The sequence below is a fragment of the Miniopterus natalensis genome, chromosome 7, assembly GCF_054644295.1.
Source record: "Miniopterus natalensis isolate mMinNat1 chromosome 7, mMinNat1.hap1, whole genome shotgun sequence".
Taxonomy (NCBI): domain Eukaryota; kingdom Metazoa; phylum Chordata; class Mammalia; order Chiroptera; family Miniopteridae; genus Miniopterus; species Miniopterus natalensis.
In genome coordinates, this window is record NC_142087.1 from 620,325 (window position 1) to 647,772 (window position 27,448).

At 35.9% G+C, this 27,448-nt stretch overlaps 1 protein-coding gene and 1 non-coding gene across 3 annotated transcripts; one reads left to right on the forward strand and one right to left on the reverse strand.

Moving 5' to 3' along the window:
• Nucleotides 1-26,627, forward strand: SEH1L (SEH1 like nucleoporin). Of its 2 annotated transcripts, none has more exons than XM_016197291.2 (9): nt 1-145; nt 8,515-8,565; nt 11,019-11,165; nt 13,914-14,125; nt 16,370-16,468; nt 20,333-20,473; nt 21,389-21,546; nt 23,036-23,186; nt 25,822-26,627. In XM_016197291.2, exons 1-9 carry the CDS (start codon nt 35-37, stop codon nt 26,018-26,020), a joined length of 1,269 nt encoding a protein of 422 aa, XP_016052777.1. In that variant the 5' UTR covers nt 1-34; the 3' UTR covers nt 26,021-26,627. The 2 variants fall into 2 exon arrangements, with proteins under 2 accessions (XP_016052777.1, XP_016052776.1); XM_016197290.2 differs by lacking the exon at nt 25,822-26,627 and adding an exon at nt 24,166-25,768 and having other exon boundaries at nt 4-145.
• Nucleotides 6,009-6,090, reverse strand: LOC148092658 (small nucleolar RNA SNORD45). Its single transcript, XR_015714894.1, has one exon. It is a non-coding gene; the product is annotated as a small nucleolar RNA SNORD45 (small nucleolar RNA).
• Nucleotides 26,628-27,448: the final 821 nt, after the last annotated feature.

Consider the following 27,448-nt stretch of genomic DNA (forward strand, 5'->3'; position numbering starts at 1 on the left):
GGCAGACGGAGAAGGCTCGGGCCTGGCGGGAGCCATGTTTGTGGCACGCAGCATCGCGGCGGACCATAAGGACCTCATCCATGATGTCTCTTTCGATTTCCACGGGCGGCGGATGGCGACCTGCTCCAGCGACCAGAGCGTCAAGGTGCGCGCGACCCTTCGGGCGGGGCCGATCCCGGAAGGAGGAGAGTGGGAGCGTGCGCGACCCGCTGTGTGTGCGGAGGCACCGGCGCGTACAAAGGGAACTACTTCCGATTTTGAGGCGCGCCGCGGGGCACGAGGCCTGGAACCCCAGGGAGGCAGGCAGGCTCGGGCAGACTGGCCACCTCCCGCCCTCCTCGCTCCCGATGCTGGGGACAGGGCCGCCCCAGGGGGCCGTGCTGCGGTGGGTCTGCGCACAGGGGGGTGCCTGGCCACCTGCGCGCTCCCGCCGCCGGGGGGGGCGACGACACTGCGAGCCCGCGGGTTTCCCGCCAGTGCTCGGTCGGGTCCTTGTGGGCGCGAGCCAGGGAGCTTCCTCAGCTTAGTTTTTAGTAGGGGTTTGTCGGTCCACGGATTGCCGTCTGTAGCTGCACTTAGTTACTACGCTTGGTCAGTGAGAGGACTGTGCCTTGGAACCTGTAGGGCAGTCAGTTCGCGGTGCGTTCTCAAGTTCAGTGTACCTCATCCCTCACCTGGGGAGGTTTCGCGGCTTGTGTTCAGATGGGAGGCTCCCCTTGCTTCGTGATGAAAGAAAAATACAAAATCCATTTACATCCAATGAAGTTCTCTACTTACTATTTAGTAATTGGAGTGTTTCTTTTTTCTTAACATATCTTTATTGATTTCAGAGAGAGGAAGGAGAGAGGGAGAGAGAGAGAAACATCAATGATGGACCATTGATCGGCTGCCTCCTGCAGGCCCCCGACTGGGGATCGAGCCGGCAACCCGGGCATGTGCCCTGACCGGATCACACCGCGATCTCCTGGATCCTAGGTCAACGCTCAACCGCTGAGCCGCTCCGGGCTGGGCTGGAGTGTTCCTTAAAGTTCATGTAAAGCTCTTGATACCGCTCTAACAGAATTTCTGTGAACGAGGATGATATTTGGGATTTAGGAACCTCAGAGATACAGGGTAAATGGTAATAGACTTGAAAAGATGAAAGCTGAAGTGTGGATGATTTGCATTCTCGACAACGCCAAGATAACTGAAAATCTGAAGGACATTATTTACTCCTTGTTTTTCATAGTCAAGTTTGATACCTGTGATTCCCTCAAAGTTATAACTACTTTTCCTTTTTGAAAAAGGGTAGTGCCACCAAATCCATCGAATAATAAAACATAACTTGTAAACGGTTTGGAATAACTTTTTAGAATTATTTTTCTGTGTGTGGTAAACTTATCATTTTAAAGTGTACATTTACAGTTCAGTGGTGTTAAGCACAACATTCCCATTGTGCAATGACCACCTCTGTACATCTCCCGAGCTTTTCTTCAACCTCAGCAGACACTGTACATAGCAACTCCCTCTTCCCTTCTGCGCCCAGCCCCTGGTCACCTCTAATTCTCTTTCTCTGTAAATTTGACTATTCTGGGTACTTCATATAAACGGAATCATACAATATTTGTCCTTTTATGTCTGGTTTATCTCACTTACATGTTTTCAGGGTTCCTATTAATAGCATGTATCAGAATTTAAGATTGAATAATATTTTGTTATATGTATACACCACATTTTGTTTATCCATTCTTCCATTTACATTTTTGCTGTTGTAAATATGGCAGAAAGGTAGATGGATGAATGGCAAACAAAATATTAATTGTATAGGCAGTTACATTTTTTCTTTTTCTTATCCACTTATTACTGAATCATCTAGTAGATCTTTCATACTGGAGGTTTTGTCTGTTAGTGTTGCAATGAAGATCTTCATTAATTTAGCTTTTTATATATTTTGGGTAATTTCCTTAGGCTCATTCCAGTAAAGAAAATAGTGAATATTTTAAAAGCATTTGAGAATAATTGGCAAATTGCCAGTGAGAGTATTGATTTGATAATATCATTTTTCATGTTGGGCATTATCATTACATTTTTTCTGTTTAAATGTTTTTATGTGGTAAAATATAGATAATATAAAATTTACCATCTTACCCATTTTTAAGTGTACAGTAAGTGGTATTAGGTACGTTCATATCTTTCTGTAGCCATCCACCTCCAGAACTTTTTGATTTTGCAAAACTGAAACCCTATACCCATTAAATAATAACTCCCCATTCCCCAGCCCCTGGAAACCACCTTTTTGCCTCTGAATTTGACTACTCTAGGTATCTCATGTAAGTGCAATCATACATTTGTCTTTTTTGTAACTGGATTATTTCACTTAGTGTAATGTCTTTGAACGTTGTGGCATATGTCAGAATTTCCTTTTTAAGGCTATTCTATATGTATTGTGTATATCACATTTTGCTTATTTATCTGTTCATGGACCTGGGCTGCTTCTACATTTTAGCTATTGTGAATGATGCTGCTATGAATGTGGGTGTACAAATATCTCTCTGAGACTCTGCCTTTTATTATTTGTTTTTTAAATTAAATTTATTGGTGCAATAAATTTGATAACATTATGTAAGTTTTAAGTGTACAGTTCTATGCATCATCATCTGTGTTCTGCATTGTGTGCTCACTACCCAAGTCCTGGCGCTCCTGTCACCATGTATTTGACCCCCTTCACCCTCATTTTCCTCCCCTTACTCCCTTCCCTCTGGTAACTACCATACTCTTTCCTGGTGCCTGTGAGTTTGTTTTGTTGGTTCGCTTGTTGCTTTCTTTTTTATATTCCACATATGAGTGAAATCATATGTTTCATGTCCTTTTTCGTCTGACTTATTTCGCTTAGAATGATACTCTCAAGATCCATCCATGTTCCTCCAAATGGCAGCATTTTATTTTTCCTTATGGCTGAGTAGTATTCTGTTGTATGTATGTATCACATCTTCTTTATCCAGCTATCTGTTGAAGGACACTTTTACGATGTTCCCATGCTTTGGCTACTGTGAATAATGTTGCTGTGAACGTAGAGGTATATATATCTTTACAAATAAATGTTTTCAAAATTTTCAGGTAGATACTCAGAAGAGAGTGGATTGCTGGGTCATATGGTAGCTCTATTATTTTTTGAGGAACCTCCATACTGTTTTCCATAGAGGCTGTACCAGTTTACATTCCCACCAGCAGAGAATGAGGGTTCCCTTTTTTCCAAATCCTCTCCAACACTTGTTATTTCTTGTCTTATTGATAGTAGGCATTCTAACAGGTGGTATCTCATTGTAGTTTTGGTTTGCATTTTCCTTAAAGTTGAGCATTTTTTCATATATCTGTTGGCCATCTGTATGTCTTGGGAAAAGTGCTTAGGTCCTCTGCTTATTTATTTATTTATTTTTATTTTTAATTTAATTTTTATTTTTGTTCTGCTTATTTTTTAATTGGATTGTTTTATTGAGTTGTTTGAGGTCTTTATATATTTTGGATATTAGCCCCTTTTTGGAGGTATCATTTGTAAATTATCTTCGCCTATTCAGTTGGTTGGTTTTTGTTTTGTTGATGGTTTTTTTTTCTGTGCAGAAGCTCTTTAATTTGATGTAGTCACATTCATTTTTGTTTTTACTTCCCTTGCCTTTGGGGTCAATTTCACAAAAACTTCTTGAGACCAAGGTCCATAAGTGTAACACTTGTGTTTTCTTCAATGTATCTTATTGTTTAAGGTCTTATATTCAAGTCTTTACTTCATTCGGAGTTCATTTTGAGTTAATTTTTGTACATGGTGTCAGATGGCAGTCTAGTTATATTCTCTTGCATGTGGCTTTCCAATTTTCCTAGCACCATTTATTGAAAATGCTTTCCTTTATCCTTAGTATGCTTTTGGCTCCTTTTTCAAAAATTAGTTGTCTATGATGGGGGGAAAAAGGACATCTGTTATACTTTCAACAATAAAGATGAATTTTTAAAAATTAGTTGTCCGTGTACATGTGGGTTTATTTCTGGGCTCTCAACGCCATTCTACTGGTTTGTGTGTCCATTTTCTGCCAGTATAATATTGTTTTGATTATTGTAGCTTTGTAGTATATTTTGAATTCAGGGAGTTTGATATCTCCAGCTTTGTTCTTTTTTTCCTCAGGATTGCTCTGGCTATTTGGGATTTTTGTGGTTCTATACAAATTTGAGGATTTTTTGGTCCTATTTCTTTGAAAAATACCATTGGGATTTTGCTGGGGATTGCATTAAATCTATATATTGCTTGAGGTAATATGGACATTTTAGCTATGTTAATACTTCTAATCCATGAAAATGAAATATCTTTCTATTTCTTTGTGTCTTCCATTTCTTTCAACAGTGTTTCATAGTTTTCAGTGGATAGGTCGTTCACTTTCTTAAGATTATTCCTAGGAATTTTATTCTTTTTGTTGCAGTTGCAAATGGGAGTGTTTATTTTATTACCTAATGTTTCATTGTTAGTATATAGAAAGGCAGTGGACTTTTGTACATTGATTTTGTATCCTGCAACTTTACTATATTTATGTATTGTTTTTAATAGTCTTTTGGTGGAGTGTTTTGTTTTTTCTATATGTAGAATCATGTCATTTGCAAATAGTTACATGATTTTGCTTCTTCATTCCCACTTCGGATGCGTTTTTCTTTGTTTTGCCTGATTGCTCTGGCTAGGACTTCCAGTACTATGTTGAATAACAGTGGCAAGAGTAGGCATTCTTGTTTTGTTCCTGATCTTAGAGAAGAACCTTTCAGTTTTTCACCATTGAGTGTATTAGCTGAGGGTTTGTCATATATGGCCTTTATTATGTTGAGGTACTTTCCTTCTTTGTCCATTTTATTGAGTTTTTTAATCATAAATGTATGTTGTATCTTGTCAAATGATTTTTCTGCATCTATTGATATGATCATGTGATTTTTAAATTTTATTTTCATTAATTAATTAATTACATATTTTTAGCCACGGTATCGCTGGTGGCAGCAGCTGCAGAGCCAATGACTTCAGGTCAGGCTGCAGGGTGCCCGTGCCCCTCTTCATGATCACATGATTTTTATCTTTTGTTAATGTGGCGTAATGTGTATCACACTGATTGATTGTGTATGTTGAACCATGTTTGCATCTCTGTACCGAATCCCACTTGATCATGATATATTATCTTTTTAATGTATTGTTATGTTCGATTTGCTAGTATTTTGTTTAGGATTTTTGTATTTGTGTTTATCAGCGATAGCAGTCTGTAATTTCTTTTTGGGTGTGTTCACCTGTGCAGTTCAATCCTTTTTGTCCTGCCATTACATGTTTTTGTTGTCACATATCCCTTTTTACGCTGTGTGTTTATTTTTAAATTGCAGAAGCTATAGTCTTTTAAAAAATACTTTATCCCTCTTAACCTTTATGTTATAATTGTTTAATATGCTATTCTGAAATAAAGTTGCAGTTTCCTGCTTCTGTCTCTTTGTTTTGATCTTACTCACATTTTTGTATTCTTTTGTCCTTTTGTTTCAGGTAGAAGAGCTCCTTTCAACATTTCTTGTACTGCAGGTCTTGTGGTGGTGAATTTTGTAAGCTTTTGTTTGTGTGGAAAAAAGCCTTTATTTCTCCTTCATATCTAAAGAATAACTTTGCTGGATATATATTCTTGGCTGGTGATTTATCTCTTTCAATATTTTGAATATTTTTTTTCTACTTGCTCCTAGCTTGTAAGGTTTCTGCTGGGATAAAAAGAAAAATGATAGTCTAGTGGGATTTCCTTTATAGGTTACAGTCTTCCTTGGCTGCCTTGAGAATTCTTTCTTTGTCATTAAATTTGACAATGAAAGAATTTTTGGGGAAGGTCTTTTTGGATTGAGATATTTAGGTGTTCTGTTGGCTTCTTGGATTTGATGGTCCATCTCTTTCCATAGATTTGGAAAGCTCTCATCGATTATTTGTTAGATTAGACTCTGTTCCCTTCTCCTTCTGGTATCCCCATTTTTTTCCCCTCCTCAAGGTCTCAGCGTAATTCTAGAGCTAGTGTTACCACACATCAGCCTTTAATTCAGGTAATACATGCGAACACATCATTGACCTACCCATTATTATTATTATTTTTTTTCCTACCCATTATTCTTATATTGTTCTTTCTAATGGAGTCAAACAGTTGTTGTGAGTTCTTTCATTTTTTTTTTTAAAACTCTCACTTCTCTCTGTTCTTCCACCTGAGTCATTTCTAGAATTCCATCTTCGAGATCACTAATTCTTTTTCCATCTCGTTTGTTATCTAAGTTCTCTAATTCATTCTTCATCTTATTTATTCAGTTCTTCAGCTCCAGAATTTCTGTTTGATTCTTTATTATAGTTTCAGTCTCTTTGGTAAAGTACTCCTTTTGTTCATTGACTTATTCCTGATCTCATTGAACTTCCTTTCTGAGTTTTCTTGTATCTTGTTGAATTTTTTCAGAACTGCAATCTTAAATACACTCGTTTAAATCATAATCCCCCATGTTTTTGAGTTTGTTTTCTGGAGACTTTAATTTTCTTTCTGAGCTATCTTGTTACCTTGCTTATTTGTGATATCTGATGGATTATTTCTCTGCCTAGGCATTGAAGAATTGAAATCCTTTTTAGATACTGTTTTGCTTTAACAATGTAGCGGTGATAAGTAGAGGTCTTTCTTTGGTTTTCCACTAGATGGTGCTCTGTGACTGGATCACCTCTGTCTCTGGGCACTGTTTCTATGGTGGGATGTGATGGTGGGGCTTCAGGCCTGTGATTTCTTAGCCCTGCTTCCCTACAGACAGAGGCTGCTATCTGTACTGTACTGTCTAAGGTGTTCCAGCGGCCTCTACTGGGTTTCCTCACAATGAGTAGGGGAGGAGTGGGCGAGAGGAGGTAGGTTTGCCAGAGTCTGCCTTTGTTTTTTTCAACTGGATTTAGCTGCACTGCCCATCAGCCACTTAGGCTGGAATGTTGCTTCTGCCTCTTGGCCTTCTCCAGGCTGCTAAGTGAGGCTGTATTCTGACAGTGCCACTGCTACCCTCTCAGCTACAGCCGGGAGAGATTCATGCAGCTTTGTTTTTTTACTCCTGGGCATATACCTGATAATGGTGGCTGTCAGTTTGCAGCTCCCGCACCTTTGCACTGCTTCTTGCCTCCGTCACTGGACTCAGCTGCAGTGTGTGCTGGCCACTCAAGCTGGAATGCTACCTCTGCCCCCCTCTCTGGCCTGCCAAATGAGGGCTGCCATCCCTTTCCTCCACTCCTCACTTCCATATGTCCACCTGCAGATGTCTCAGTGAATGGATCTCTCAGAAATGTTTGTGTGTTAAGCAGGGACTCCTTTGTTGAATTATAGTTGTCTGATTTGTTGGAACCTCAAAGGGAGAGACCAAGAGGTCTTCTTACTCTGCTATGATGCTGATACCACTGTGAGACCCTGCTTTTAACACTTTTTGGGTATATGCCCAGGAGTAAAATTGCTGGGTCATATGGTATTTCTATTTTTAGTTTTTGAGGAGACACCATACTGTTTATTATTACATATTTTAACAGGTTAAAATGTCATCTTGTTATTGTAATCTTTATTTTTTGTTGTTGGTAAGGTTCAATAGTTTGGTTTTGTTTGTTACATGTATAGTTGATTCTCATTATTTGCAGATTGTGTATTTGTGAATTTGTTTACCCTCTAAAATTTATGTTAACCCCAAAATCAATACTGTTATTTTGCTGACATGAGCAGAGGGGCAAAAAATTGGAGTTGCTCCTTTTACAAGTTCCCAGTTGAGGTCCAACAGGGTGACACTCCTCTTATTTTGATTCTCATACTGTAAACTTGTCCTTCTCATTGTCTGTTTATCATCACATTTTTCATATTTTTGTTCTTTTCATTGGTGACATCACTGCCTAGAATGGTGCCCAAGCACAGTGCCGAAGTGCTGCCTAGTGTTCCTAGGTGCACAAAGGCTGTGATGTGCTCTAGGGAGAAAATGTGTGTGTTTGAGGAAACTTCATTGAGGTATGAGTTATAGTGATGTTGGCTTTGAGTTCAGTGTTAATGAATCAATAATATATACTAAGTAGATGTCTTTAAACAGATACACACATAAAACAAGGTTGTGTATTGATTGGTTAACAAATATGTTGTGACCAGAAGCTCCTATGAATCTCACCTTTTATTTTTCTTAGGAGCAATGGTTCAGTATTTGGTAATTCAGTGTTTGTGGGAACATAGAGACCATAACCACCTTGAATAATAAGACTTGACTGTAATTGGAATAGTCTTTATTACCTATTAGAGCTCAGATTCCTTGACCCCTCCAAGTGCTTAGCCCAGTGCCGGATACATCTAAGGCTCTCAATAAATATTTGAGTGGATGAATGTTTGCTTATTGGTTGTATTCTCTTGTGAATTCATATTCACCACCTTTGTCCTAATACTGATATAATCTTAATGTTTTTCATATTAATTTTTAGGAATTCTGTGTATAAAATATCTGTTTTTTAATTTCTTATAGGTTTGGGATAAAAGTGAAAGTGGAGATTGGCATTGTACTGCTAGCTGGAAGGTTAGTATTTTTTACAATAATTAAAAGAAATTGTTTACTATCTATTTGGGAGTATCAGTGACTTGCTGTTCAGCTTTGGGAGAATTATAAAATTTATACTTCTTTTCCTAAAAAAGGAATTTTACATTTTTCACTGTTGTTTTTTTAAAATATATTTTTATTGATTTCAAAGAGAGGAAGGGAGAGGGAAAGAGAGATAGGAACATCAACGATGAGTCATTGATCGGCTGCTTCTTGCATGCCTCCTATTGGAGCCTGTAACTCAGGCATGTGCCCTGACTGGGAATCGAACCACAATCTCCTGGTTCATGGGTCCATGCTCAACCACTGAACCATGTCAGCTGGGCTACATTTTATTTCTCTTAGGTAGATATGGAGGAGTGGAATGGCTGGGTTGTATGTTTTAACATTCTAAGAAACTGCCAAACTCTTTTCCAAAGTGCCTGCACCATTTAATATTCCCACCAAGAAATATGTGAAGGTTCCAGTTTCTGTCCATCCTCCCATACACTTGATATATTTTTTCTCTCTTATTTATTTTTTTGGTTATAGCCATCTTAGTTGGTGTAAGTGGTATCTGATTGGGCTTTGATTTATATGCCCTTAGTGACTAAAGATGTTAAGTTTTTATGTGCTTATTTGCCATTCATAAATCTTTGGTGAAGTGTCTTTCCAAATATTTTGCCCTCTTCCCTTTTTTATTTTTTTTTAAAATCTTTTTAAAAAATTTTTATAAATATATCTTTATTGATTTCAGAGAGAGGAAAGGAGAGGGAGAGAGAGATAGAAACATCAATGATGAGAGAGTCATTGATCGGCTGCAGCTCACAACCTGGGCATGTGCCCTGACCGGGAATCGAACACTGATCTCCTGGATCCTAGGTCGATGCTCAACCGCTGAGCCACACCCGGCTGGGCTTCCCTTTTTTAAATTGAGGTGAGATTCATACAACATGAAATGTATTATTTTAAAGTAAACAGTTCAGTGGCGTTACCCTATTGACAGCGTTGTACAGCTGTCACTTCTGTCAAGTTCCAAAGCTTTATCATTCCAAAAGGAAATCCCTATTTTTTGCTTTTTAGTTTCACAGCATATTTCATAAGTACTTTGGAGTGTTTTCAAAGACTTTTTAGAAACATAAACATACCAATAAATACTATACTCTGTTTTGCTTAACTAATTTATTGTGATGAACATCTGTGTGCAATTTTTATTCTTCAGTTAGATTGTGCTTTACTGGGAATCTGACATTTAACATCTGCCCTAGCATATCTTTTTACTTAATAGCCTATATAAATAAAAATTAAAGGTGAAACAAGAAAAAAACTAGAGAAAACAAAGAATAAAAACTAAGGGTGTAAGGTTTACCTTTGAGTGATGATATTGTTATGTAGAAGTTAACAGATTATGAAAGTATTCTGAGATTGTTGAGTGTAAAAGTGTTAGATATGCAGAAGCATGAAACAAATTTTGTAAACATGATGGGTGGACTGATGTTTGTTGTCATACAGTATTTTTCCTGGAAAGCACAAATGAAAGTCTATAGATGTGAAATTCTTTAAGACCTTTCTGTTTTTTTGTTTTTTTTTTTTAAATTTTATTTTTTTTTATCAATGTGAAGAGTTGAAGAATAGTAATTTGAAATTTTTCCCTTGTAAAGATACTGCTACTGCTCAGCCAGCGTTGCTCAGCCAACGTGGTTGAGCATTGACCTATGATCCAGGAGATCGAAATTCAGTTCCTGTCAGGGCACATGCCAGGGCTGTGGGCTTGTCCCCAGTGGGGGGCATGCAGGAGGCAGCCAATCAATGACTCTCCATCCCATCATTGATGTTTCTCTCTCTCTCTCTCCCTTCCTCTCTCTGAAATCAATAAAGATATATTTAAAACAAAAATACTGCTACTGAGCTTTAAATTATCTTCTCAGAATATAAGGATTTGGACTTTTCTGTATTTGCTCACCCATTGCCTCTCTTCCTAGAAGAGTCCATTGTCTAGACAGACATCAGAATCACTTAAGTATTTTGTTGCTATATGTCTATATACTATTAGGCTTTTGAAGCAAATACTTTTGATTAATCTTATTTATTAGGTGGATGTTTCCTATAGATATATTTTGCAAAATTAGTGGACTGGTAGAGTCTCTGTTTAAAAGCTTGTTTAGGCTAAACTCTGAAGCAGGTCTCTATTAGCACTAGAAGAGGTCAACTTTATCCAGCTTGATTTTTCTTTATTAGTAAAATGTTTGAAGAACTTGACTCCAGAAAGCTGCAATTCTAAATATAGAATATCCTTAAGTTAAAAAGTTTTAGAATTTATCTTTTTATTTAAATATTAAATTGAATAGTTTCCTCCTCTTACTGAAAGTAAAAATATCTGTATTCTGTTTCCTTAAGTAAAACCTTATGTGTGTGAAATGAATAAGCTCAGTTTTTTGTTTTTAATTCCTCAGACACATAGTGGATCTGTGTGGCGTGTGACATGGGCTCATCCTGAATTTGGACAGGTTTTGGCTTCCTGCTCTTTTGACCGAACAGCTGCTGTATGGGAGGAAATAGTAGGAGAATCAAATGACAAACTGCGAGGACAGAGTCATTGGGTGAGGTATTTCATGGTTTTTGGGAAATGTGGGGGCATGAGCATCCAAGGAGCATTAGGCTTTCCAAGAACACTTCAGGCACTTCATAAGGTGTTACCACTCCCCTCTATGTTTACCAGTTTCATTGTTCTTTCTCCCCGTTTTTCTATTTATCTCATTTTTTTCTTGGGCCTGAAATGGTACTTAAGAGTACCCATGGCATTGTTTAACTTTAATGGTGAATCCAGAGTATTTGCTTTGTCATAGAGTACACTAAAATTCTTTAAAAATTGTTTTTTCTCTTTTGTGGTTACTTTTTCTTTCTTTCAGTATATACTCTTCTTCATCTGATTCTGCTTTAACTCTAGCTCTTCCCTGATTGGGTGTTTGAATTTAGGCATAGTGTGTTTGCTGTTCAAGTTTCGTGTCTGTAAAGTGAGAGAATTGAACTCTATTGCTTTTAAAACCCATTCCAATGTTTTCTTGTTTTTTCCCTCTTTATATTTCATAAAAGATATTCAGGCACAGGTATAAAATTCAAAAGGTACAGACAAGTGTATACATGGAGAACTTCCTCTTTTCTGGCCATACAGTTATTTTTCTAGAGGCAACCACTATTACAAGTTTTTTGTGTATCCTTCTGGGTATATTCCACATCTTAAAAAGGATGTAAAAAGAACAGCATCAGGTGGGTGGGGTCAGACCAGACCGCCTTTCAGCAACCTCAGTACTTGAGTTCTGGCTAAGAAAGAATTCAGAGGCAAGACTCAAACTGTTAGTTGCCTTTTCGCTCTCTTTGTAGTGTCCTTCAATGCACAAAATTTTGAAATTTTCATGAAGTCCAGTTTATCTATTTTTTTGTTTTGTTTTCTGTTTTTGGTGTCATACTCAAGAAATCATTGCCAAATCCAATGTCATGAACACTTTCCTCAGAATTTTCTTTTAAGAATATTGTAGTTTCAGCTCCTACATTTTAGTTTTTGATTCATTTTGTGTTAATTTTTGTATATGGTCTAAGGTAAGGGTCTAGTCCTTTGTATTTAGTATCTAGTCTTCTCAGCACCTTTTGTCGAAAAGACTCCTTTCCCCATTGAATGGTCTTGGCACCCTCATTGAAAATCACTTGATTATGTATAGCGAGTTTATTTCTGAACTCTGTTCTGTTGGTCTATATGTCTCTTCTGATGCCAATACCATACTGTTTTAATTACTGTAGGTTTGTAGCTTGTATGCTATTTAAACTGTTTTACAATTCTTTTTTTATAATGGAAGGGGTTGGTCTCATGGCCTTTGTACTAAGGCTTCCCTAAGGCAAACAGCTGCTTAGGAGGAAAGAAGGGAAATTTATAGAAGTGCTTTTTCTAGCAGTTGGTCTGAGATGGATCAGTTAGTATACAATTTGACTGGCTTTGGGAGTGGTGCCAAATAAAGGATTTTTATTTGAACTTAGGTATATTTATTTATATTTAGTTAATTGTCATTAATAAATTTAATATTTTAGTATTTGTGTTGGTGTTATTCAGTGATTTTTGTAGACAAAAGTTTGCAAAGATGGTATCCTTGAAGTTTATGTAATACTCTTTTAATACTAATATTGACTGTCCTTAAGATGTATTTTGATAACCATAGATAGTAAACTGTTGGTTTCTAAATTTTATTGATGTTTGCAGTCAAAAATAATCTTATTTAGGTGCCAGAAAATAATTTATAAATGCTGTCGTGGAATTCTGTAATTATCACAAAGCCAGCTTTATACTGTTCTCTTGGTCTCTACTACATGCTGTCTCTTAAAAATGGATAGTGATGGTCCAAGTAGGGTTAACTGACGTGATGCTTGAGGAAGGAAGTTGCATGTCTTCCATTTTACTGTTAAAGAATCTTAATTCATTTAATTTACTGCTTGTAGCATACTTTGCATGACAGAACTACGTATATGAAAATTCTAACATTTTATGGTTTAGTGACCAGTCCACTTATGTAACTTAATAGTTACACCTTCTAAGGCCTACTTTTTTCTGCCCTAAATAGAGTAATTAATTATTGGTCACTAATTTGTTACTGATTGCCAGGTGTTTATGTCGTATTTTGCCAAGTGCTTTGGAGAACATTGAGGCCAGGTAGGTTTTAAATAACTTATTCAAGATAATATATCCTAGTAAATGACAACAGCAGTTCTGTGTGATTTTAGAGCCTGTATTCTTTCCATTGTACAATCCATTTTTTATTTATTTTTTGGTATGGTAGTCTCCCTTTATCCATGGGAGATACATTCCAAGACCACTAGTGGATGCCTGAAACTGGATAGTACCAAACCCAATATATACTATGCTTTTTCCTATACATACATGCATATGATAAAGTTTAACTTATAAATTAGGCACAACAAGAGATAAACAACAATAATAAAATAGAATAATTATAACAATACATTGTAATAATAGTTCTGTGAATGTGGTCTCTCAAAATATCTCATTGTACTATACTCTTCTTGTGATGATGTGAGATAAAACAGCACCTACGTGATGAGATGAAGTGATGTGGATATGCTGGATAAAAGGATGATCCCTGTCCTGAGCTGGACGCTGAGAGATTTCATTCTGCTACTAGAATGGTGCCCAATTTAAAACTTCTGAATTGTTTATTCCTGGAATTTTCCATTTAATATTTTCGGACTGTGGTTCACTGCTGGTAACTGAAACCACAGAATGCAAAAACACAAATAAGAAGGGAACTACTGTATATAATTTAAATTAATTTTTTCTTTTTCAGGTTAAGAGGACAACGCTAGTGGATAGCAGAACATCTGTTACTGATGTAAAATTTGCTCCTAAGCATATGGGTCTTATGTTAGCAACCTGTTCAGCGGATGGTATAGTAAGAATATATGAGGCACCAGATGTCATGAATCTCAGTCAGTGGTCTCTGCAACATGAGATCTCATGTAAGCTAAGCTGTAGTTGTATTTCATGGAACCCTTCAAGGTAAGCTTGCATAGCAAACTTCTGATAATTTAATCCTAGTAAAACAAATTGGTAATTTTTTTTTAATTCTCTCCCAAGAATATGTTTTTATTGATTTTTAGAGAGAGAGAGGAAGGAGGAGAGAGAGAAAGAACCATCGATGTGAGAGAGGAACATTTACCGGTTGCCTCTGGTACATGCCCTGACCAGGGATCAAACCCACAACCTTTTAGTGCACAGGACTATGCTCCAGTTAGCGAAGCCAAATGCTTTTTCTATGTTTATTGATATGATTATGTTTTTTTATCCTTCATTTTGTTTATGTGGTGTATTGAACCATCCTTGCATCCCTGGAATAAATCCTACTTGGCCATGGTATATGATCTTTTTAATGTATTGCTGGATTTGATTTGCTAATATTTTTTTTCAGGATTTTAGCATCTATGTTCATCAGGGATATTGGCCTATAATTTTCTTTGTAGTGTTTTTATCTGGTTTTGGAATTTGTATAATGCTGGCTTTGTAAAAAGAGCTTGGAAGTCTTCCTTCTTCTTCAATTTTTTGGAATAGTTTGAGGAGGATAGGTGTTAATGTCTGGTAAAACGCACCTATGAAGTCATCTGGTCCATGGCTTTTGTTTGCTAGGAGTTTTTTTTATTATTTTGTCAATTTCATTAATTATTATGGGCCTATTTAGGTTTTCTGATTCTTCCTGATTAAGTTTTGGCAGAATGTATGTTTCCAGGAATTTGTCCATATTGCTCAGGTTGTCCAGTTTGTTGGCATATAGTTGTTCAGAGTATTTTCTTAGAATCCTTGTATTTCTGTGATGTTAATTGTTACTTCTCTTTCATTTCTGATTTTATTTACTTGGGTCCTCTCTCTTTGTTTCTTGGTGAGCCTGGCTAAAGGTTCATCAGTGTTGTTTACCTTTTCAAAGAATCAGCCCTTGGTTTCATTGATTTTTTTTTTTTTTGGTGTGTGTGTATTTGTTTTTTTTTTAGTCTCTATGTCATTTATTTCTGCTCTGATCTTTCTTATTTCCTTCTTTCTACTTACTCTGGGCTTTTCTTATTGTTCTCTTCCTAATTCTTTTAGTTGTAGGGTTAGATTGTTTATTTGATGTTTTTCTTGTTTCTTGAGGTAGCCTGTGATGCTATGAACTTCCCTCTCAGGACTGCTTTCACTGTGTTTCATAGATTTTGGATTGTTGTGTGTTTGTTTCTGTTTATTTCCAGGATGTTTTTGATTTCTGCCTTGGTCTCATTGGTGATTCATTTATTGTTTAATAATAAGCTATTTAATCTCCATGTGTTTGAATGTTTCTGAGTTATATTTGTGGAACATTAAAAAAGAGTGAGATATAGAAATTACTATGGAATTTACATCTATTTGAACTATTATAAATAGCTTGTTTTATTTTGTTACTATAGAACTTTGCAGTTTACCTGGTACTTTTCTTTTATTAGGCAACTTGATTCATTATCAGAAGCTTTAGTAATCAAGCTTTAGTAATAAAGAACTAAATTTTTTGTTTTTTTCTTATTACTACATTTTGTTTTCAGCTTTATGAGTTGGCAAATTGCCATACCAAGGTCAAAGATTAAACAAGGGTGTCATGTTCATTGAAATATTACTTAATCTGGTTGAGGGAGGCAAAAGAAACGTAGATATTGATCTGGGTAATTAGATATTTAATTAAATAGAAATAAGTGATTTAGCCTAGAGTTCAGTAGAGTTCATTCTCTCATTGCTCATCTTTTTGCCTTTTAAAATAAGTCTAGAGAAGAGAATGACATTTGGGGAGTATGGGAATATGCCTTCTTGAGGGGTTTATTCTTTTTGTACAGAGCACTTAACATCTTTTTGTTGTGAATTTAGTAACCATAGAGTTACTTTTCATTCCATAGTTAATGACCAGGTCTTTCAGGAATAAAAATTTGAAGACCTTGTAGGTGGTTTTTAAAAAATCTACTGAATGTTTGAAACCTTTTCTTATTTGAAAGAAAGCAATTTTCTTTGTCAGCTATAATAAAATGTGGTAAAAACAATACGAAAGGATGGTATCCTTGGTCCTCATGTTGAACATTCTCAAGGACACACCCTCCCAAGGTGATGCTGTGTTGAATGTGTGACAGGGATTTAATCACAGTCTTGCAGACTTGTAGATTCTAGAGCTGCTTGATGTCAGTTTTTTAAAATTCTCTGAATTAAATATAGATAATTTAATCATTACATGGAATATTTCTTACTTTTCATTTCTAGCTCTCGTGCTCATTCCCCCATGATAGCTGTAGGAAGTGATGACAGTAGTCCAAATGCAATGGCCAAAGTTCAGATTTTCGAATATAATGAAAACACCAGGTCAGTACTACTTTGGTTTATGTATTGTTCCAAATTGCATGTAATTATTTGAAATGTTATCCTTTATTCATTCGCAGAATTACACATTATTTATTACATACTTGCTGATTTCCCATGATATGCTGTGTCCTGATAAACTGTGATAATATAAAATTGAATGATACAGAGGACAAGGTAATTGATTTCCCAGTATGTACCATCTTGTGGGGAAAACAAACAAGAGAGTAAAAAGTGGTGATGGATTTTATAAACCAGGAGAATCAGGATGTTAAGAGTTTACACCCAGGGGGAGTGGACCAGGAAGGTTTACCCAAAAGCAAACCTGTAGGATGAGTAGAAATTAGCCAAAGAGGGCAAAAAATTCCAGATGGAGAAAACTGCATGTGATAAGGTCCCTGAACAAGAGAGCCAATATATTTTTTACTGTGTTTGGAACATAAGCACAGAGAAGTGTGGTGAGAAATATGCAAGGCTTATATCTGCAAGACCTCATGCTCAGTGTTTAGGTTTTATTTTAAGGGTAATATGAAGCCAATGAAAGATTTTTAAATTGGGGCATAAAAGGATCAAACGATAGTTTAACTCTTCTGTAGGTGTGGAAGGTATTTTGGAAGGTGACATGAGTGGATTTAGGGCTAGGGTGCTGTGATGATAGTCCAGGGGGAAGATTATAGTGGCTTTGAAATAGAGTAGTGGCAATGGGGATGGAGAGGAGTGGACAATTTGAGAATAATTTAAGAATTGGTGTCAGTAGGATCTGGTGGGTGATTGGATGTGGAAGGTGAAGAAAAAGGGGAGAGCTATCAAGGTGATTTCCAAGGTTCTGGCTTAATAGTTCAATGCATAGTGTGTAATTTATTGAGATAAAAAATTCTGCAAATAGGTCAGATTTGGGTAGAGTGTAGCAGCATGTGAAGAAAATTTTAATTTTGGTCATGTTGAAATATCTGTAACACCTCTGAGAGCCATAAGCATTGCGTACTCAAAGGTATACTCAGTCTTACAGGAGAAAAGCGCACCCACCAGGTGACTGGCTGGGCTTCACATGTGCTAGACAAAATTCTTGGGTCTAGTAGTCAGATATTGGGTGGGGCCAGAAGTAGAAGAGAAGGACTATTATAATTTCTATGGGCTCTGCAATTCAGAATGTTACTACTTGGGTTTTAAAGGGGTTCTTATCCCTGCCGTCTACCTTCCTAGAGTCTTGATTTCTTCATAGAGGCTCTGTCTGCAAAGGTGCTGTCCAGTAGAACTTGCCGTGATGGTGGAAATGGTTTATACCTGCACATCTGATGCAGTAGCCATTAGCCATGTGCAGCTATTGAAACTTAAAATGTGGCTACTGCAACTGAGAAACTGAATTTGTTAATTTTTATTAATTTAATTTTGAATAGGCACATGTGGCTAGTGGCTACTGTATTGGCCAGCACACTTCTAGAATGTAGAAACTTTCCTTTAGAACTCCTTTTAAGCTATCAAAGCTATGAACCACATTAATAGCACATTTTAAAGTGGCTTCATGAAGACCTAATGTTTTTAAAGTAATTTCTTTCGACCTTAGCTGAACAGAGTGAATAATCTAAAACTTAAAATGTGGACCATTTCTAAAACATAGGAAAATAAAAAGTACTTTATAAATAAGATTTTAGTAAAGGGATAAAGGACTTGGATTTAGTTCTGGAAGAAAATACAGGGCAGATAGAAAGTACCTGAATACTTAAAATAATCCAGTGATAAAGGTATGAGTCTGTTACCTAGGAGAAAATATATAGATTAGGGGCTGGATCTCCTGTATTACCTCACATAACAGAGAGCCTGGCTATGGAGAAGTTCTAGAGTTAGTTAAGTGGCTCAGTTGCTCAGTGATGAGGTCAAGGGCCTTAGTATTTTTCTTTTTTTTTTCTGTCATCCTTAGTTGTGTTGGTTTCAGTTCTTTAGGATCACAAGAGTTCCAGGATCCCCATGCAGGTATAAAGAAGGGCATTTCCTTTCATGAATCTTTTTGTATTAGGAAGAGAAAAACTTTTCTAGAAGCATCTTAGCCACCTTTTTCATTGGGTCCTGTTGTCCAGAATTGGGTCACTTGTCCAGGCTTTAGCTGCAAGGGAGTCAGCATGTGCCTGGCATTTTCTGCATTTAGTGTGACAGAGAAGTGGCACTGGGTAGGTAACACTGTCTGCATGTGTTGTGGTGGGGGTGGGGAGAGATTGACTTAGGAAGTTATTAGACATTTGAGTTCAGCTCTTTTTTGTTTTTTTGGGGGGTCTGGTTCTTTGAGTTAAGAGTCGTTTGCAGGTTTTAATAGATTGAACATGTTACATGGAGGACGTGATAATAGACTATGTAGCATTAAGTTATTAATACCGAGTTGATCTTTTTGTAAGAAGTGACACCATTCAGTACATAGGAAACAGTATCAAATGAACTGGTATTGTGTATTTTTATATCGGTGAATGAAAATATTAAGACAGACCTGGCCTTGATAATGATACATATAGGTGTCCTGCATTTATATAGGTTATAGGGCGCTTTCACATATCTTATGAAATTTGAATGCTAACAGCCATCTTATAGGTAGGGTAGGTAGCTTTTATATTAGCACCATTTTCCAAATGTAGAAAGTCACACCAACAAAGTAAAATGACTAGTCTAAGGTCAAATAGAGGAGTCAGGACCACATAGTAAAGCAAGGATATAGATGAGATTGTCCAGGGTGATCATATAGGGTGAGAAGAGGCCAAGGAGGGAACCTCAAAGTGCAAACCAGCTGAGAGAGATTTCAGAAAGAATGTTGGGATGAAAAGAAGGCCAAGTAGAGAATGCTAGGAACACCAGTACAAGGTGAGGTAAAAGTAGGTTTACAGTTGTGAGTATGCAAAACACAGTTTATTCTTGTATTTATGAATTGTGCTGTTATTTTCCATACAAACAACTGTAAACCTACTTTTGCCTCACCCTGTATTTCAGAGGAGCGTGCTGGAAAGCTAACCACCTCTCCAACACACAGTGCTTTAGTTCTGTCCCTGATAGTCAGTTGAAGACAGAAAGACATAATAGGAAAATCGGATATGCCTTCTCCTTCATTGTCTTATTCTCTGTTTGCAGATACAAAAATAGACTTGTAAGGATAAAGTAGACTTTGGTATAGATAGCTTTATCACCACTAAAAATCCTCAATTCCTGTCTGTTACCAGCTTTTTTATTTCCACTGAAATACTTAAGAAATTCAATTACCCTTTTCTTTAAAAAGATATTAATAGCTAATAGGATCTTATTTTAAATAAGTTTTGCTTAAAATATTTTAAGCTAAACTTAAAAAATCAACAGAAGAAACCCAGGAGGTTATATAAGTATCCTAGGGCTGCAGTAACAAATCACTACAAAGTGGTGACTTACAACAAATTTATTCTTAGGTTTCTGGAGTTCAGAAATCTGAAATGAAGGTGTTGTCAGGACTGTGCTTCTAAAATCCTTCCTTGTCTTTTCAAGCTTCTAGTGGCTCCAGGAGTTCCTTGGTGTGTGGCAGCTAAGTCCAATCTCTACCTCTTTCTTCACTTGTCTATCTTCTTTATGTCTCTGTCTTACCCCTCTGTCTTTTATAAGGACACTCAACATTGGGTTTAAGGCCTACTCTAAATCCAGGCAATGTTCGCATCCGAGATTTTTAATTATATCTGCAAAGACCCTTTTTCCAAATTAGGTCACATTCAGTTTCAGGGGTTAGGACTTGGACATATTTACTACATACTGTAGAGGTAAAGATTACTTCATTGTGAGTAATATAAAAATAATTGAGGTATGTCAACATGTGGATTTAAAAATGTTTTATTTCTGGAATTTTTAATGTAAATTGTTTTTTGTTAGGAAATATGCAAAAGCTGAAACCCTCATGACAGTCACTGATCCTGTCCATGATATAGCATTTGCTCCAAACCTGGGAAGGTCTTACCACATTCTGGCCATAGCAACCAAAGATGTGAGAATTTTTACGTTAAAGCCTGTGAGGTGAGTTTTTGAAACAGTTACTAATTTGAAAGTGTTCATAACTTTTGATTATTTTCATTTGTGGAGGAGAATGTAGAGGCAACTGTGATCTGAAGAACGTATTCTTTAATGAACATTTCATCTATACATACATGATTTTGGGGGATGGGGACTTGAGAGATTTATATTTTCTTAATTACTGTATGTTTTATTCAGGCTGATACTAACAATGAATTAGATCCTCTGAATATAATTGCTACAGTATAAGTGTTTGAATGAATGAGAGGTGGTGGTTCAAGGGAAAATTAAATTAGCACTGAGACATTCTTATGAATAACCTTTTAGCTTTAATTTTGGAATTGTGAGTTTCAGTCATTTTTTTTTTTCCTTTTTTCCTTCCCTCCTCCTATTCTTCTCTTCCTACTGCTTTTTAAAAAAAATAAAAAATCCTCACCTGAGGTTATGTTTATTAATTTTAGAGAGGGAAGAAAGGGGAGGAAGAGAAATATCGATGTGAGAGAGGAAATGATTGGTTGCCTTCTGTACCCGTGCCCTGACCGGGGATCAAACCCACAACTTTTTGGTGTACAGGGTGACCCTCCAACCAGCAGAGCCACCTGGCCAGGCTCCTACTGCTTTTCTTTAAAATAAATTATTTCACCTATTGTATTCCTCTAATTTCGGGGAATAAAATCCTCTTTTATTGTATCTTCTATGAAACAGTCATTCATTATCTTTTTTGTGGTAGGATCAGGCCAGGTACTGTGGAGTCAATTGAACGTGACATGGCCCAGTGAGCTAATGGGGGGAGGGTATGGGAATGTACATTACTATAACATTTTTTTGTTTAGGTAGGTGTGTTTTGTGTGTGTGTGTATCTGTATGTATGTGTAAACCTTTTTACAGAATTCCTCAGGAAAATTTTTTTGTTAACAGGAAAGAACTTACTTCCTCTGGTGGGCCAACAAAATTTGAAATCCATATAGTGGCTCAGTTTGATAACCATAATTCTCAGGTTTGGCGAGTGAGTTGGAATATAACAGGAACAGTACTAGCATCTTCAGGCGATGATGGCTGCGTAAGATTATGGAAAGGTAAGGTTTCAATGAAGAATTATTGCCTTATGTCTCTGCTTTAGAATTGCACTTAGAAATGTAAACTCTAAATATTTTACAAATAAAAAGAGCTTTCCACAGTTACTTTTATTTTTTTTATTTATTTTTTTAAATATATCTTTATTGATTTCAGAGAGAGGAAAGGAGAAGGAGAGAGATAGAAACATCAATGATGAGAGAGTCATTGATCGGCTGCCTCCTGCACGCCTCCGACTGGGGACCGAGCCCGGGCATGTGCCCTGACCGGGAATCGAACCCCGATCGTCTGGATCCTAGGTTGATGTTCAACCGTTGAGCCACGCCTGGCCGGGCTCACAGTTACTTTTAAATTATGTACTATATTAATTTATGTTATTTTGTACCTTTATCAGTTTACCTAGTCCATAGCAGTTAATGACAAATTGAATTGTTTTAAGTTTCCCTGTGGAACAAAGCAACTTTTAAAACTAAAAGTAACTGTAACAGAATATGCAATATCTCCAAGATACTATTTGTTATATGTGTAACTTGTGCAAACTCAGGATAGGACTAGAGTTCTCTCTTATTTTTTTAAATGATTGGTTTAGCCAATCAGCTATTAATAGGAGAAAATCCAGTATCTGCAGTCTCCCCAAAATTCAAGAGCCACTAATTCTAAAAGTTTCTTAGAAATGCCGTGCTGAGAGAGACTGGTCTTGTTAGTTGACACTGTAGTTGCTGTCGTGTGGTGTGCACTTTTGCACAGATATTTAACCATTGGGCAGAAGTGCCTTTGGTTTGTGCACCACTCTAATCAGTGATTTCCCATACCTTGGGTCCAAAAAATTATAGGTTAGTTCATTTACCCTGTGCAGTTATTGTTCTCCAAAATGCAGTTTGGCTAAGTCAGTGTAATTTGATTTCACAGGCTTTATGCCCTTTCCTGTGTCTGGGCTTTAGTGAGACCACCCAGGTCTATCCCAGCAGGCTCCCTAACTTGGGTTTCCTTGGGCTCATTGTCTCCAGTGACCAGTTTTACATTGAAAGAATTAGGCCATATTGGATAAGCCACTCAAACTGAAAGGTTTTGTTTCCTACATCCATCTCTGAGGACATTAGGTTCCCACATGACTTGTACTTGCATAACCGAGACAACTCTATTACCCTACGCTTACATGTAATTGAAATTTATTATAATGAAGATAAAGATTTTATCTTGATATTAACTTAATGTAATAATGTGGCAGCTTAGAGAATTATCTTCGAGGAAGGGAAATGGGTAATGAAAGCTTTATTTTTTAAATTAGTAATTCTTTTAAGACTTTAAAAAATAATTGTTAAAATTAAGATAAGTTGTTTTGTATTTTAAAATGTCTTTAACATTTATTCTGAGAAATGTAGCCTATAGGACACTTGTTTATTTAATTATAGTTTAAGGACATGAACATAGATTTGTGCCCTTGAGCATAGGTTTTAGTCTTGTTAATGTATTTGAACATTTTCCTTTCAGCTAATTATATGGACAATTGGAAGTGTACTGGTATTTTGAAAGGTAATGGGAGCCCTGTCAATGGGAGTTCTCAGCAGGGAAACCCAAATCCTTCCCTAGGTCCAAATATCCCAAATCTTCAAAATTCATTAAATGGATCTTCTGCTGGCAGGTAGGCTGTTTTATTGAAAAATTATAAGTTTTCTTTTTAAATCATTCTGGTAGCCATACTAAAGGTGTGTTATTTCATGGATTTTAAGATTGAAGTAAGAAATCCACCCATAATTATGACACTAGAAAAAACTCACATTGTTAGCTCTATATTTGGCTTCCTTACTCATAATATTTACAGGTAGGCTGTGAGGCCATTAAATAAACTAAATTGTATTCTTAAGTTTAGATGAAGAGGAAATATGGGATAATACTGAGGATTTTAGTCATAGATTATTAGTGTGTTAGTGAATCTGGTCAAACTGAAATTTTAAATAAAATACATTAATTAAGGCTTTGTAGAACAGAGTAAGTTAATTTTGTTTGTTTGTTTAAAACTAATGGAGATTATAAGAAGAAATGGTAATTTGTACTTGATTTTTTTTTTTTAGAATATTTAATATTTTAGATTCTTATTTAATTAAGAATGTTTCACATGATCTAAAGAGTCATACTGTTGTTTTCATATTCAGATTTCAAATATATGAATTTGTATGGTAAATTACTTTCATATGCCTTTTGAATAAGTTGGAATATTCAGGGAACGCCAAAGCACAGCCCTGACACACTGTCTTGTGGTTATCCTGTTGTCATCTTAAAGAAATCAAGAGAATTGTATTTAAAATTTTCTCAACTATTTTTATATTGTTATATTTTTATAAAGAAGTCTTGTTATTTGATTTTGTGGTTTAAGTGTTTGCATGAAAACAATTTCAGGTTACCACAGATATCAGGTTATAAAGATGATTCCTTGAGGCAAAGGATACTTGTGTAAATTAAAAAGAACACACAAAATGTAGTTTTCGGTTGTTGCTCGTATTGCATATTTTCTTTTGTAAAGAACTGTGAAATTTTGATCTTTGTTCTTATTGTGCTAATAACCATGTGTGTGAGATCTGTGATGCTTTTCCCTTCTTCATTTGTACTATGTCCTTTAACAGAAAGCACAGCTGAGTACCTGCTAACTGGAGTAACTTTGCTGTTTTGCTGCTTGTTGCATGCACACAGGAATGGAAAGCAAGCTCCTTTTCCCCATCCCCAGCGCCGTTTGACCTCTCCCAAGATACACCAGCAGCCTGCTTACTACTAATTGCAGTCCAAAGGCTTCTAAAAATACAGTATATAAATATTTTTTTGTATTAGCCAGTTTATTGACACTATTTGAAACTTTTGAAATGTAAATGGAGAGGCTTTTTGTTGAGACATTGTCATCAAAATAACTTTTTGAAATGCTCCTGAAACATGGGCTTTAAAATGAAAAGGATTATTACCATCCTTATGGTAGTTGGGAAGAGGGAAAATACCACTTTATTCCATTTGGAGAATGTAGGCTTATTTCTTTTGATTTTCTAAAACAGTAAGCTAAAATGATGAATTTTTATAATTTTAATTTGAAGATTGAATAAGTATTTTTCATAAAAATTGTTTTGAGTGCTAATTTGCTTAACTTTTGTAAAATTGGTTTAAACATGATATTCAGTACAACTCTGTCATTTCTTTGTAATATTTTAAAAATATTAGTAAAGGGGGAGAGAAGTAGTAAAATGAAAGTAAACTGTACAGTTTGTAACCAAATTAAATATTTGGTATTGCTTCATTTATAATTTGGTAGTAAAATGAAAACACCTTTGTAAGTTTTCGATTCATATTCACTAAAGAGATAAATGTTTCTAATATGTGCTTGTATATTTTTATGGTGTGATTCCATGTTTTAAAGTTTCCTTCAAGTCAAAATTTGGAAACATACTATAAGAGAAGCAGTTAAAATTTTGCTGAAATTGTGCATGCATATTAACTTCCACATTTCTTATTCCAGAAGTTTTTTAATTTAGTTCGCTGCTTAATGTAGTTCATATCCTTATAGAAAGAACTGTGACCTTGATGACAAAGCTATAAATCTGTTTGCTAAAATGCATAAGTATTATGGGTAAGTTATAAAATATCAGAATAACAACGATAGGACATATTCTTTGAGCCCTTTTAGTTATAAAAATTTTGTACTATTCTTAAGTATTTGCAGGAAAACAACTAAGATTATTCAAAGATTTTATTTCTTTGAAAATATGTTGCAATAGCTGGCCATACTTTGTGAAAGTGTGTTTGAATTGGTTTTCAGTATCATGTTTACATTAAAAAAGTGTGAAATGTGTGCCAGCTGCTACGACAAATGAAGTGTTACTTAAAATAAAGAAAAAGCTTATTAGATTTGTAAATTTACAGGATAGCATCAAATGTCTGAGAGGTTAGAAAATGTTTTAAATTATAAAATTAATGTCTTTTTTGTAACATTCATGCTGATTATTTTTAACATTTTAAGTGTAACAGATTGTAGTTTTTTCTTTCAAGTTTCTATACTTGCTTAGGCAACTGTGATTAAAGTAAGGGTCTTGATTTTTGCATAATATTATGTTGTGTTAGTTTGGCATGACTATACTAAAGCTTTTTTTCCAGCATTTCCCCCCCCCCCCCCTTTGGTTCTCTTTGTAGTTACTACTTTTCTCTTTTCCTTCTGTTTTTTTCTTCTTCGTTCTTTTCTTTTTCTGTTTTTTTTTTGTTTGTTTTGTTTTGGTGTTTTGTTCCTGTCTTCATTGTTTCAGGTATTTTTTTCCCCTTCTGGACTCCCCAGGGGCTGGATCAAGATGGTCCAGTTATGCCCAGCTCCCTCCTCCTCCTTCTCCTCCTCTTCTGGTGGAGCACTCTTGTGATGCTGACACTGCCAACCTCCAATATCCTCATCCTTGCAGACAATCTCTGTCTCGGCCTCTTAATCCCTTACCTGAGAATGAAGGTGTTTAAAACACTGACTTAACACTTAAAGGCTTTATTTGAGTGCTTGTAGATGCTTTCATTCCTGGCTGCATTTGTTTTTCTTCATTTTTCTTTCAGAACATTTTTCTAATTTAGGGTCTGTCTTGCATGTATTACAACCAGAACACAGTGTTTGGAACCTAAATGTGTTGTGCTTCTGCATCAAAGGAAAATTTCTTCATTGGTTGATAACCTTTGATGAATTGAGATATGTACAAGTAACATTCATCTGTGAGAATTATACCCAGTAGCTGACTTCAAAGTGCCTGTTCTGTAAATTTTATTTTGAATTGTTACCATGGTATTAAGCTTCTTATGGTTTGTCATACTGGTTAATGTGAAAGCATATCATTATAAAGTTCACTCTGCCTTTGAGACATATTAAGAACTTTTTTAATTTTACAGGCTAATATTGAAACTGACCAGTTTGTAAAATAAATCATTCCTGTGTATAAAGCAGCAAAACATAATGTGGACTGTTTGGTCTTTTTATTAAACAAAGGAACTTGTTTTTACTACTTATAATTGCTGTTTAAAGCTTTTGTAATTATTCTCCAAGTAGATTATTTAATAAAATATATTTTAAATATATGAATCTGTTGCCTTATAAAAATAGAATGTATTCTGTTTGATAGTTGGTAAAGCTTTTATCTCCTGAAAATATGTTGCTGAAAATATATGTATAAAACAGCCCGACCGCCATAGCTCAGTCGTTGAGCGTTGACCCATGAACCAGGAGGTCACAGTTTGATTCCCAATCAGGGGATGTGCCCTGGTTTCCGGTTCTATCCCCGGTAGGGGGTGTGCAGGAGGCAGCCGATCAATGACTCTCTCATCATTGATGTTTCTATCTCTCTCTCCCTCTTCCGCTAAAAAAATACACGCACACAAAATAATCAAAAATTAGATGGGTATGACATTTATTTAAAAGCTAAAACATCAATATACAGATTTAATGTATAGAACTGACAACTGTTGAATTTATTGGGTTGAAATTGGTTCATAAAATTATATAGGTTTCAGGGATTAGATAATTTTCTAAAATGATACTTTTAAAATTTGAAAACTATACTTGATAATTATGGTAAATGATTAAAACTATGGGACTGGTAATATTCTTTTTGGTTCAGTTTTCTCAGGAATTGTCAAGGATTTAATTTCCTTCAGGGCTAGAGCAAGATGTAATTTGAGAAGCATTTCAAATGTGTCTTATCAGACATAGATGATGATATAACCATACATTATAATTTATAATCTAATTTTCAAAGACACCTTTTCTATGAATAGTGTCATAGCCTAGAGCTTAACATGCAAAGGATAAACAGTTTATAAGATATATTGCATTCATTTTAATTTTAGGTACATTTGAATTTTGTTGTATGTAATCATTAAAATGTTTTGTCTGTAAAGTTAGCA